Source organism: Phalacrocorax aristotelis, chromosome 3 (assembly GCF_949628215.1).
Source record: "Phalacrocorax aristotelis chromosome 3, bGulAri2.1, whole genome shotgun sequence".
NCBI classification, from domain to species: Eukaryota; Metazoa; Chordata; class Aves; order Suliformes; family Phalacrocoracidae; genus Phalacrocorax; species Phalacrocorax aristotelis.
The window spans coordinates 33,308,738-33,323,004 of record NC_134278.1 but is presented as its reverse complement, the minus strand read 5'-3'; the positions used below and the strand labels follow the sequence as shown (position 1 = coordinate 33,323,004).

Here is a 14,267-nt window from a genome sequence, read left to right as displayed (position 1 = left end):
ATTTACGGATTTATCCTTTTAATATAGGGAAATAACATTTTATCATTACGAGGCACCATAAAATGTAAACACAATCACTGTCATAAACCTGGATATCTCTGCAAGGAAAAATACATCTGTTTGCACTGAGTTACCTTGTGTACGTGTTGTGCCGCTAGTTCTCAGCAGTAATACTGTGCGCGTGCCTCGCGAGCCAGGCTGGGTACTTCATCACAGGAAACTCCAATGGATCAAACGCTCATTTTTAAAAGAATAAACTATCGATTTGTAGAACTACAGCAACATCCAGGTTTATCTTTCTTTCAAGAACCACATTCCCTGTTATGCACACCATAGTAACATCACAGTGAAATGTATGATGAAACAAAATTCGTTTGATACACTAGAAAACATTGCTCGGTGATACATTTACATTCTATTTATATATGATTAAACATTTGTTCATACAGTACCTTCTACAGGATTACTGGGTAGTTCTGGGGGGTCAGGGTTCGTATTTTTGGATATTACTAACATGATAGCTACATCCCTTATATGCAAACATTTGATCTAGAATTTTGAGGGGGAAAAAAAAATCAGTATGTGGCTAAGCAGCTTCTCGAATATATGGTCTATGAAATCATATGCACTGTATGAAAACGCTGCCAATGACGTATAAATGTACTCTTGATCTGCTTTTCACTACATCAAATTTAAATCAGTACAGACCACAACACGGTCAGTCAGTTAGACTCTTAATCTGAACAGCTGGGGAAAAAGAAAAAGAATATGTACATGGAAGGAGCCGCGAAAGGAAATGCGCTTGAACAAGGAATGTTAGGTGGCTGTTCTGGACGAGACTCCTAGTGCAACTTTCATTTCCACAGTTGTGTGCTGAGAGTCTGACCAGAGGAGCTTCCAGTCCATCCTGCCGCTGTGCTGGGGGGTTGCCCAAAGCCCATCACACCACTGGAACTGCTGAGATTCATTCCGGCCATTTGCTGATTCATCTGTGAAGCATACACGCGAGCCTAGTTAGCACCGGTGCCAAAACACAACACACTGCTAGCCGGAAAGCGGACGTGCCTCTGGCTAGCAACCCGGCTAAAGTACTTTTCCCTAAAATTGCACTTCTCATTAAAAGCATGGACTCAATAGAAGTTTCTAAGCATTTTTCAAGCTAGCAGCTATTCCGGGACCACTCAATCCCCATTATACATCAGCTGGCGGCTGCAGCACTTGGCGTACTTGACAAGCCTGTGTGAACGCTCCACTAGTGAATTTACAGAGAGTGTGATCACGGAGCCCGCCGCGTCTCAGTCGGTAAGAGCTTGCTCTCAAGGTTTCAAAGCTAACCACCAAAGCTGTGGCAACTGCGATGGAGGAACTCCAAAGCAAGTAATACAGCCTTCACATTGGCAATCCCGGATGGTTTTTGTTCCAGCAATATTTCTTTGGAGACCTCAAAACCTTGGAATACACAAGTTTGTATAGAAATTGTCCATTTAGGTGGCAATCAACAAAGAATGGTGGGTTTATAAACCTGAGTATTACCTAAATCTAACCATTCCTGCTAAAGAATCTACTCAAGTTACCGTCATTTCTTAGAAACAAGTGAAGCCATTCATGTGAAATCGAAGATGACATCTAGTTAAAGGTGGGAAAGAGTTCAAAATTCAGCACGCTCACTTCAGGGATGGTGCAAAAATATTTCTGCTCCCTACAAATATTACCTAGTCACTGTCATTTTTGGTGCTCAACATAAAAACATTCTCCGGGTTACTCTCCCTCGCCTTCCAAATAATGAGCACTTACCGACAAGCCAAAAACCTAGCTGTCTAGAGGGAGTAAAGACATCCCCTCTTGTGAGTTTGAGAGCACAAGAGCAGTGGGAGCCATTAACAAGCAGTGTCAAGGAAGAGGGACATCAGATAAGCAACATCAGATTCAAGTTAGACATGGCATTAGGTAAAAATCAGGGTTCATGTAAACACAAGCTAACAATACTGGGTTGCAAAATGAAACTGAAACACTGGTGGAAAAAACCAAATTAAGTAAATTGCAAGCTAATATTTCAGGGAAAAATTCAGGGCTGTGTGCTGTCACGCCTGTATCCGCAGAAACAAGCCCTCACCGAACAAGGGAATTTCAAAAAAGATGATGAAAACATGCTTTACCCTAGTTGTTAACCTCTTCTGGAGTGGAATTCTTAAGCAGCAGACTACAGAAAGCACGCTATTCTGGTGAGCAAAGCAACCTCTCCCCCTTTCAACTGGAGTCAGAGATTAGATCACGGTTCCCCTACAAACTGCGGAATGTCAGCGTGCCGATAAGGCCTGACGTGCCAGGAGTGCAGAAACACACTAAGAGCTTGTTCTGTGAGCCAACTTTTAATTATATGTTTGCTACGAAGCATGATTTTAATTTCAAAGCTGATACGGGTCTTTTTAAAGTTAGGTACCTAGAAAAAGATTGTTACCACTAAATCCACAGATTTTTTTTTTAGTCTGACATTTTGAAATTCTCACCTTTTAAAAACTACTTTTCAAAGCAGAATGACAGCCTGTATTTTCACATAGGGGCTGTTTTATCTACCTAAGAAATGCTGCTTACTTTCATAAATGTTCACACCACGGGACTGAGCAGAACAGTAAAAATGAATACAATCTGATCTAAATAAGTCAGTATGGTGCACTCCCTGAATCACTAGAGTGAGCAGCATGGAATTATTATATTGTTCTTTTATAATTCAAACAATAGTATGAAAAAAATAGCTGCTATCGTCCAGACTGAACCCCAAGGGCATCATTTAGGTCTGTTCCCTGTCCCCCCTGCCCAGTAACCTCTCAAATACCCGATTTCAAGACGTTTCACTAGATAACGTGCAAATACGGTACTAAGCACACACTCACACTTTGAAAGGACTTTTGAAACGTGTTTAAGAAATTTAAAAAAACAGCACGGAAATGCTACAGATAAAGGAGAGACAAGCCTAAGGAAATTATCTACAGGCAAACTTTAGAGTGTGAAGCACTGCACAATCCACTGCAATTTATCCTGAAGCCTGTAAATGAGAGTATGAATTGTTAATGGCTTTCCTCAAGCAATTAAATTCTGCTTTTAGTTATAAGCTGTGTTGACATGGCAGTATTTTGTAACTATAGCTAAGCCAGCTTTTTACCTGGCTACTTCAGATGCCAGCATGAGAGTAGCTACAGAAGCGGAGAACTGAGTTTGCTCTACCGTGGCAAAATTTATTCCCTGCTTATATATTAGTTATCTTTGAATTATTCACTCATTTTTTTCCCACGTGCCTCTGAGCAGTTCAGAGCCCAGCAGTCTGTACCTCGGCTACACCGCAACCCTCCTCCTACAGCCAAACGTTTTGTCCCTGAAAAGCAGCATCTTTTCTAAAGCCTGGGAACAGCGAGTGTTTACCTGAGAGAGGCTCCACTGAGCTTGTTGGGTTTGCTGCAATCCGTACTTGTTTTGTGGAGTGACCATCTGTCCCACCATTCCACCTTGAGGTCCAATGACATTCTGAGGAAGTCCCATCACACCAGTTTGTGTAGTACCAGTAAATCCATTGGGCATTCCCATTCCTACCATCACGCCTGCGCTCTGTCCCATGACTGGCACCGATTGTCCCATCATGTTTCCCATCATCCCCGTTGCTGCGGGCACAGGAACTCCCATGGCTGGAAAGCCTTGGAAATGAGTTGATGGTTGTGTGGTAAATGGCATAGAAGACGACCCCATGAACATACCTGTGACAGAGAGGGAAGATTTCAGCAAAAGTGTTCTGTGATTTTCTCCCCCACCCCCATAAGTCAGAACTACACCAAAACAATTTTCAAGGATAACTTTGTCCAGTTGCACGTCAGTGCTGTTCATTCCGTATCTGGTAAAAGTAAAAAAAAAAAAAAAAAAAAAAAAACACAAAACTTAAAAAAAAAAAAGGGTCAGGTCAGGGCTCACCACCAGAGGTTAGCTGCCAAAAAGAGTTTGGCAAATCCCTGTAGTGAACCAGAACTTTTAATCGCTCTGGTGGAGGCTCTTGGGTTTCATACGAACATCACTAACGCCAGGACGGGGCAGCTCTGCACTGCGCCGGGCAGCTGGCTGTTTGCCCAGCCAAGACTCGGACCCTGAGCGATGAGTTAGGTGGCAGAAGCCGAATTCACAAATATTTCAGTAAATTGCGTACTTGATAATTTGAACAGCTATAAAGAGATTAAAATCACATCCTATTTTTTTTCTTTAGCTTCTGTATTTCTGTATGACATTTCAGTCATTTTCTCATTTTCATAATTGGCAAAAATAAAAATCTCCATTTGAACACAGGCAGCAGGGTACCCGACCTTAGTGCTGTACTTGTAGGAGATAACACCCGTGCTAGGTAAAACTTAAAACAGGACTGCACAGAAGCCTTTACAAAATTATTTACCTGGAGCATTTTGCTGCTGCATAGTTCCTGTGCCATACAGCGATAAGATGGAGTCTTTGGAGAGTTGTTTCTTTGCCGACTCCTCGGACTTTGTTGTTTGCTCAGTGAATAGATCAAGATCCCCAGATGCCGCAGACAAGGTGGCAGCTGCTGGCTTAGCGGAAGCGCTCTGGGAAATAAAGGTCAAGACAGAATACTGAGTGAAACCCGCAAAAAATGCCATGTTATGTATTTACTGCACATCTTCATTCCTGAACCAAATAAAAACCAGTTCATTTACAGAAAGTAAGTAAATGAGGATTTAAAAAGATGTGGTATGACCAGAGACAAAGACGCAGTACATACGGCACGGCGAGAAGACCAGAAGGAGGCTACAAACATGCAAAACTAAAACCCCAACCAGCCCCAGGGCATACACGTACAGATTAGTCATTCCTGATGCTCTTACGTTTTTCATCAGGGAAAAGCATAAATCATGAGCTGTAGTTAGATTATGAGAAATAATTAGGAAATCAATAAGGAGATTACAATTCACATCTCATTAATCCTCTCATAGGCAGAACAAATTAGAGAAGAGTTAAAAGATTAAGTGCTTTGGAATATACTACAACTAAGGTGAACAGTGTTTTTGGAGAAAAGGCAAAAGTAAAATTTTGGTTGATCTACTTAAAGTAATAACAGTTCTAAAATTCATTGTTTATAACTGGCTTAGAGTTCACTAAGCACGTTTCATGTATTGAGAACGCATAATTGTCTAAAACTCACTGTAGCCTATGACTGAAAATCTAAAATACAAGCAGGCTGTCGGGCCTTTTATTGCTCTTGCACCAAAACATTTTGTAAACAAATTACGTCCTGGTGTCTTTCAGTGCTGCTGTTTTGCTGCTCGCACAGGTTCGGCGCCAGATGGGGGGCTCACTCAGGTAACGAGCCAATGCAACCCATTCTTGTTATAGTTCTTAAAATACACAACTCTGACCTGCTACCAGCAGGAACTTTTAATGCAAATCAAGTCTATATGCTTTGAAAAAGAGCCAGGTCTGCAATGCCTACCTAAATCATGGCCTTATCTTAGTCCACCTAGATGATCCCGAACCGCTTAGCAGACACCTGCCTAATCCCTCATACCCTTTCCTCACTGAGGGGAAATCCTCCTTGCACTACCACAAACAGACTGGAGCTGCAACCAGGTCCCTCGCTTCATTGTCAAGGCACGCCAAAATCTATCAGAGAGACAAGAAGCCACCACAACGCACGCAGATAGGGTACCACACCCTCCTGTATTCTTGCGTAAAGCAACGACCTCCAAACTTTTCCTGGTTTTGCTGGCAGGCTGCTGACTGGGCCCTGAGAAGTCCCCTACGGTCACACGGGATTTGCACAAACACCACAATACAAACATTCAATATGCAGCTTCAGAAAACATGTCTGGCTCCTGAAGTGCTAAAAAGCTCTTGAAAAATGAAAAAGCTCAGTGCTAGGAACTGGAGGGGGAAAAGCCCTGCAAAGCAATTCTGGTACCAAGCAAATTGGCCAGAAACCATCAAGTGAAAGGAGTGCAGATTCACGTCGTTGATGGTGAAAAATCTCCAAAACTGCTTGGAAAGGGAAGAGAAAATGAACAAGAAATGGAAACTCGGTGGCACCAAAAACCCTGCACTTAGACAACAGCTGACTGGGGCCAAGGTCACTAGACCTTGGTAAGCAACAACAGGTAGGGTGATGGCACTGCAAAGGGAACGCAGACAGAACAAGACCAGGAATTGTTCAGCTCCTGTGACACCTCTCTGGTCAATGTATGCTTAAAATATCAACTTCCTTATGTACGTATTATAAAACCTACTGCCTCTTGCTTATTCCTGACAAAAAAATTCCTGATTGCAAAGCAAAATCGAAGTATTTTAACAGTTGGTGGGAAGCCCTCTCCATTTGAGACAACTCTTCAGCACTGTGGCATAACCAGTCCTTGAAAATACCAGAGCCAGGTTTAATAATGCATTCAGGGAAAAGCCCATCCTAAATCGCAGTATTTGGTTTACAATGCACATACCCGGGAGGTCCCATTACTGAATTATTCCATACTGACAGGGTCCCCCTACCATGGCACCCGCCTAAGACAGGCTCTGTTCCACAGCCCTGCTCACCAGAGGGGAGACCTACACGTAAGCAGTCGAAGTGAGTTAATGGAGGTGGCTTCCTCACTGCTGCTTGCGCTGCAGTAAGGAAGGGGTTTTGCTTTCTCTACAAGGGAGAGGAGCAGACACGGCTGGGTTTGTTGGTGGTGGCTTTTTTAAAATAAATAATAGCGTTGGAGAAACTGTTCTTATCTGGGATGAGCCACAGTTTGGACTGTTTCCAGATCTATCAAACGCTGTTAGTATAGTGTTTTAACAAAACAAAGCCAATCGCTGCATGCGTCCACAGAAGAGAAGGGAAAGCTGCAGACGTACAGGACCAATCATTTATTATGTTTACATCACAAGATTAAATGTTCATTTAACATCTCTTAATTCAGTTTGGTTTTGGAAGATTCTGAGAGGAGCCAAAGCACTGAATAAGCTCTCCCTGAAGTGTTCATCAGCTAAATAAAAGGAAGGGTATGCAAAACACATGGCAAGAAAACAGCAGGTGGCATTCAAGTTAAAAAAAAACAAAAACAAAAACAAAACAACAACAACCCAACCAAACAAAAAAACCCATTGACACGATTTTCACATATCTAACATTCTCATGCTACCCAACACCTCTGTAGAAACATGCCCGGCACACATATAACAGATTTCCTTTAAGAAAGGCTACAGGTAGTCCTCTCAAACAGTCATTATACCAAAACCAAATGCTCATCAGGTGGTTAGGGAATATATTGCTGAGCAGTTTCTTGATGTTAGTGTAACAGAATTTTTCAGAACTCCTAGAAGTCATCTCCAATATGCTTCATGTTTAAACATAAATAATTTTTGGCATCAATAGCTTATGTATTACCTGTAAAAGGTCATACCTATCCAAAGGAAGTTTTCACTGTGAAATATTGTGAACATCCCAGCTCTCTCAGCCTTCCTCACAAGAGAGACACTCCAGTCCCTTAATCATCTTAGTGGCCCTTTGTTGGACTCTCTCCAGCATGTCACGTCTCTCTTGCACTGGGGAGCCCAGAACTGGACCCAGCACCCCAGGGATCAAGGTGGGGCTGCCTGGCCTGTGGTTCCCTGAGTCCCTCTTCTGGTCCTTCTTGAAAACAGGAGTGACATTTGCTTTCCTCCAGTCCTCAGGCTCTTCTCCCAGTCACCACGATCATTCATAGATTATCAAGAGTGCCTTCATAAAGACATCAGCCAGTTCCCTCCACACTCATGGGAGCATTCCATCAGCACCATGGTCTACGTCCAGTTTGCTTAAGTATTCCCTGACCTGATCCTTGTCCACCAAGGGTACGTCTTCCTTGCTCCAGCCTCATCTCTGGGGCCTGGGATTCCTGAATGCTGCTCTTGCTAGTAAAGACTGAGGCAATGAACACATTTGGTACCTCACCCCTTTACGTTTATCAGTACTGTTGTCACCAGGGCCCCTGCCCCTTTCAGCAATGGGCCCACAATTTCCCTACTCCTGTCACCTATGTACTTATAAATCCTTCTGTCACCTTTGACATCCCTCACCAGCTTCCACTCCAGTTGGGCTTTGACTTTCCTAACCCCACCCCTGCATGCTTGGACAGTGTCTCTGTACTCCCCCCAGGTTACTTCTCCCTGCTTTCACCCTCTGTATGCTTCCTTTTCGTGTTAGAGTTTGGCAGGAGCTCCTTGTTCATCCACGCAGGCCGCCTGGCATCTTTTGCCTGACTTCCTGCACATTGGGATGGACCACTTTTGAGCTTGGAGGTGGTGATCCTCAAATATCAACCAGCTTTCCTGGACTTCTCTTCCCTCCAGGGCTTTATCCCACAGGACTCTTTCAAGCAGATCCCTGAAAAGGCAAAGTCTGCTCTCCTGAAGTCCAGGCTTGTGGCCTTGCTTTTTGCCCTGCCTCTCAGGATCCTCAGCTCCACCATCTCATGGTCACTGCAGCTAAGGCTGTCTTTGACCTTCACAACCCCCATGAGCCCCTTCTTGTTTGCGAGCATGAGGTCCAGCAAAGCCCCCACTCCTTGTTGGCTCCTCTGTCACCTGGGTCAGGAAGGCACCGACGCTCTCCAGGAACCTCCTGGATTCCTTATGTCCTGCTGTGTTGTCCCTCCAGCAAACACTGAGGTGGCTGGGGTCCCCCATGAGGGCCAGGGCCTGCAAGTGTGAGGCTGTTCCTAGCTGTCTGTAGAAGGTCTCATCCACTTGCTCTTCCTGGTCAGGCAGCCTGTAGCAGACACCCAATACAACGTCACCCATACCTCTCTGCTCTTAAGTCCTTACCCATAAGCTCTCAGCTGGCTCCTCATCCATCCCCAGGCACAGCTCCATGCATTCCAGCTGTTCTCTCACATCAAGGACAACTCCACCTCCTTGTCTTCCTGGGCTGTCCTTCCTAAAGAGCCTGTGTCCCTCCACTGCAGGACTCCAGTCATGGGAGCCAACCCACCACGTGTCTGTGATCCCAGCCAGATCGCAACCCTGCAACACCACACATCTCCAATTTCTCATGTCAATTCCCCATGCTGCGTGCATTAGCACACTTCAGTGTGCCTGTAGAGATGCCTCAGCATGCTGATTTCCCCAGAGGGGTCTGTCTGGTGGCTTTGTCCATAATGGTGTCTTAGAGGCACTTCCTTGCTTACATGCAAATGATTGAGGTGATACCAGTTAAAATCTGTTTCTTTGATTTTGTGTTCCCTTTCCTTCACATCACTGTAGGCCCTTTGCTTGTCGACCCTGCCCATCACTTCCTCACAGGGCTGCTGGTAACTTCCTCACTGCCCCCGGTTTGAAGCCCTCTTTACGAGGTCAGCCATCCTGCTGGCAAAGATACCGTTACCCCGCTTAGCGAGGTAGATCCCATTTCTCCCGAACAGATGCTGATCCTCAAACAGGGTCCCACAGTCAGTTAAACTAAAACCCTCTTACCGTCACCAGCTCTGCAATCAGAGTTTACGTCAAATACATCCAGACACAAAGGGAGTATCAGTGCTCTCCTCCTTACACATTCCCTCAGAAGCACGTGACCTGGGCCCATATGCTGCTCACTACCACCCCCAGAGCTCTGTAAGTCAACTCTTCCCTCAGGGTTGCCCCTGGCAGTGCCTACACAGAAGAACAGCAAGGGGTACTAGAGAGCTGGACAAGCTTCAGTACTCCTTTCACAACATTCCAGATCCAAGGCCCTGGGCAGGCAGCAAACTTCTTCAGACAACAGGTCAAGTCAGCAGATGGGTGGCTCTGCCTCCTGCAGCAGGAAGCTGCCCACTACTATCACTCGCCGCTTCATCCTGGTGCCCTTGCATGGCTCAGCAGTGGTTGCCTCAGATGCTTCACTTGAAAGCACCTCTTCAGCTTTGAGAGCAGTGAACCAGTTCCACAGCTGCAAGTCTTCAGGTGGAGCTGGAGCCACCTTCTGGGTGCCAGAAGTCACCAGCTCCCATTCGTCGCCTTCCCCAGAGTTTGCACTTGCCACTCTGCCAGGAGCGGACTCTGCCGGTCTCTGCACTGCAGTTGGGGTCCGGGGCTCTTGCAGCTGCTGTGTCTTGGAGAAGATCCTGTCTGTCTCTCATCCGCTCTGACGCTGCACAGCCTGCTCGCTCCCTGCCATAACAACTCCACCTGGTGACACAGCCCTTGAAGAACAGTACACCTCTGGTATGGTGATAAGTAACAGCTCCACATAACATTTTCGGTTTCTCCCTGCTGACTGGAAAAGCTACCTGCATTCCAGGGAAGCAGGGAAAATAACAGCCTAGCACATCATTATTCTTACGTAAGCAAGTAAGGCAGTACCCTATTCAGGTATTAAATTCTGTGTACAGTTCTTATCCTTTTTATCTTTATAGTGTCAATGGACTTGCTGGTTATTTCAACTCCTCCTGGTTTTGATTTTGCATATTTTGTTTTTAGGCATCTAGACAGTTCCACTAAAAAACATCAACTGTTATTTCCTGGTAATAACTGATGAGGAAATGAGCACTCAACTGTATTCAGTTCACAGAATCAAAGAAAAACACTGAGAAATCTCATCTGTTCTCTTGCTTTAAGGAATTATCAGCAATCCCTGAAAAAAGTCAGATGAAAATTTCTATCACTGTCTCAGGTAAGACAAGAACATAATTATCCTTACAATAAGACTAAAAAACCAGATTTATTTCCTGGTGTATGTCCAGTGCTCACAGTAAACAATGTAGCCTTGTCTTCGCAATCAACCTTTTCTAGGCTTGAAGACATTTATCTACCCTGTGGGCTCATTTCTAGGTCTTCCTTCAGATTTCTCTTCTCTAGAACTTAAAATATTTTTCCTTTCCTCTAGACGCTGTCCAGCTGGTCCACTCTGGTTTTGAAGTACAATGCCTACTCTTCCACTGTGTTCTACCTAAGGCATTTCAAGCACCAAAGAGAAGATAATCATAGAATCACAGAATATTCTGGGTTGGAAGGGACCTTAAAGATCCTCTAGTCCAACTCCCTGCCATGGGCAGGGACACCTTCCACTAGACCAGGTTGTTCAAAGCCCCATCCAACCTGACCTAGAACACTTCCAGGGAAGGGGCATCCACAGCTGCTCTGGGCAACTTGTTCCAGTGTCCCACCACCCTCATAGTGAATAGTTTCTTCCTTATATCTAACCTAAATCTACCCTCTTTCAGTTTAAAACCATTACCCCTTGTCCTATCACTACACTCTCTGATAAAGAGTCCCTCCCCATCTTTTCTGTAGTCCTCCTACAGGAAACTGGAAGGTCTTCCTACAGGTACTGGAAGAATACTAGAAGGTCTCCCCACAGCCTTCTCTCCATGCTGAACAAACCTAACTCTCTCAGCCTGTCCTCGCAGGAGAGGTGCTCCATCCCTTGGATCATTTTTGTGGCCCTCCTCTGGACCCACTCCAACAGATCCACATCTGTCCTGTGCTGAGGGCTCCAGAGCTGGATGCAGGACTCCAGGTGGGGTCTCACCGGAGCAGAGTAGACGGGTAGAATCACCTCCCTAGACCTGCTCTTTTGATGCAGCCCTGGATAAGGTTGGTGGTCTGGGCTGTGAGCACACATTGCTGGGTCATGTCCAGCTTTTTATCCACCAGTACTTCCACTTCCTTCTCTGCAGGGCTGCTCTCAATCCCTTCATCCCCCAGCCTGTATTGATATCGGGTGTTGCCCCGACCGAGATGAAGGTATTAAACTTTAGCTTTCAAATATCTCAAAATTTAGAGAGAGGTAACATGAAGACAAACAGAAGCTACAAACAATTCAGCTGCTCATATTAGAATAGGACTAAATAGCTCTCCAGTAAGTCCTTGCTTAAGTAACATTCACAGTAAAGGAAAATTCTGAAATAACTAATTTTTTCAATAAAATATGAGGACTTTGACACATTAGCATCACCACAATTTGTTAACAAGTTGATGCTTGTCTGCTGATCTATGGCAACCATGCTAGGTACACATAGCTGCCCCCAGGGGAAAATGAGTATTTAAGAACATCTAGTTATCTAAAACACGCTACTACTCTAGGTGAAAGCTTGTCAGACATGAATCATGAAGAACATATACCATCTCTACAAAAATGTATTTTTGTAGCCACTGAACCAATTTTCAGCTCCCATTACAATTCAAATCAGGCACAGACACACACACACAAAAAAAATCAAAACAGTTTTAGTTGACTAGATTTTAGTATCCTGCCTGGAGAAAGACTTATGTTAACTGTTTCTGTGAATTAATATTTTCAAACTTAATACCTCACAGTTCTCCCCTTCCCCCCCTCCCTACAAGTTTCAGTGAAGAATGAAGATCACTCTTTTGCTGGATGAAATACCCATAAAAAGACTGAAATTAACATCTGGCTAAAACAATTTAGGAAATTGTTTTAAGCATAGCTAAGAATGACAGACCTTTGTTCAGTTCCTATATAATGTTTGGCAACAAAAACCTTTGTTCTAATAGAAATATGCCTACCACTGCCAAATGAGAGACACCCTCAGCTGCTGCCCAGCATCAGTGCCCAGACTAGCCAGTGGTGACATGACAGTTCAGGGACAGTCTTGAAATGCAAGGCCGGCACGGCCTTTTTAATCCTAGAGCAAAACAGAATATTCCCTTCGCCCCAGTTTACCAAGCAACCCATGTAATCAGAATTGGAGACCTATCTTCTGCTACCTACCCATCTCTCATCTGGTTATATTACATTTTCTTTGAGAAATAATTAAGAATGGAAGATAACCAAGAATTAAATCTTGCAAGATGCCACAAGGACCATGTACTTTATAAAAGTTCTGTCTGCTGCTCCTGATTATGGCACTCAGACAAATGCAAAATGTCACTAAGAACCTGGACTGGTTTGGTAACAGCAAGTAAATATATACAAGCTCTCTAGTATGCACACAAGGTGATACTTACCAAATATTGAGAATAATATTATCCTTTCTACTGCTTTTTAGTCCATTCAGTAAGTGTCATACTTGGTCTAGAAACTAGCACAGTAAGACATAAACTACATGTATCGAAACCTTTCTCTCACAGAAGGTCTAGTGACCAATCTTTATCACAGAAAGGCACTTTAAACAATCTATTTTCTTTGATTGCTAATACTTATAAATTCAATATACTTCAGCAGCCACTCCATTATTTAACACATCATCAACTATCACCATCCAAAGAATCACTTTGCTTTTTCTCACACTGGAATATTTATCCTTCTTTTGGATTTCCCGTATTCTACAGCTAAAGCACCGCTAAGCCAGCAGGTCACATCACTCGCTTATGGAATAGAAACAAGAGAAAGCTGAAATTCTGAAAGGCCTCAGAGAAGACTGACTAGTGAATATTAATAAACCTTGCTCTACCTGTAGGTTTATGTTTAAAAAGAAACATGGTTTCACTCTCTAAAACCCTGCCTAGCATGTTGCACGAAGTCAGCCCTCAGCAACAAGTAGGGGAAGGGAGACTGAAGGATAAATAACAATTACAACCACATCTGCTGAACAACATGGATCATTGTGTGACCGCAATGATCAACAGAACATCTGGAAACAAAACTATGATATACCAGTTCAATCAGAATTGAATCATCCCTTCTATTTTATGTATCATGAAAACTACTATATAAGGAGAAATTACTACAGATCACAGGGCCAAAACTGTAAGTTCCAGAATACATACAGTTCTTTTTGGCTTGGCTGAGCGAGACAGAAAGTATTCTGCAAAAATAAGCCTCTAAATTACATTAAGAGGGCCTCAGAGATGAGGTGATTAGCCGACTACTCCTCCAAAGTCTCCCTCTCAGAAGCCAGTGTGGGTAAGGAAGCCTGCACACGTGCTTTCTGATCTGCACCAGCCATGTTCAGCCCCAACGCCTCGCTCTTTGAGGCTGAAAGGAGCTGCAGCTTTAAGCACTTCCTTGGTGCATCCCAAAGCTGCCTTTCTCGGCTACAACAGGCCTGGCAATAGGGTGTCTTCCAAACTATCATGGCTGTAAGAGGGAGCGGGCCATGTGCAGGGGTTATGTTACCCTTCCTTGAAGACAGACACACATTTCCAAGATGAGACAAAACCAGAGCCCAGGAAGCAACATTAGCCCTTCTTGATAACCATGCTTGGTTTTAAGCAGGAAGCTTGAGACCCAGATTTCTAGCAGCTCTTAAGGAAGAAGCATCTGCTGTAGCCTTTCCTAAATACCAGCATCACAAAGCAATAAGACATCCTTAAAAAGTATGACT

The 14,267-nt window shown here is 44.1% G+C and overlaps 1 protein-coding gene across 2 annotated transcripts in view; it reads right to left on the bottom strand.

The window, feature by feature from the left end:
• Position 1: 1 nt before the first annotated feature.
• Positions 2–14,267, bottom strand: part of SMAP1 (small ArfGAP 1) — a 105,886-nt gene continuing 91,620 nt past the window's right edge. For both annotated transcript variants that reach the window (XM_075087066.1, XM_075087067.1), the window contains 3 exons: positions 4,427–4,595; positions 3,418–3,746; positions 2–989 (listed from right to left, as the gene is read on the bottom strand). In XM_075087066.1, the coding sequence (XP_074943167.1) occupies positions 855–989; positions 3,418–3,746; positions 4,427–4,595 (633 nt within the window). In that variant the 3' untranslated portion in view covers positions 2–854. The remainder of the gene's footprint in view (positions 990–3,417; positions 3,747–4,426; positions 4,596–14,267) is intronic.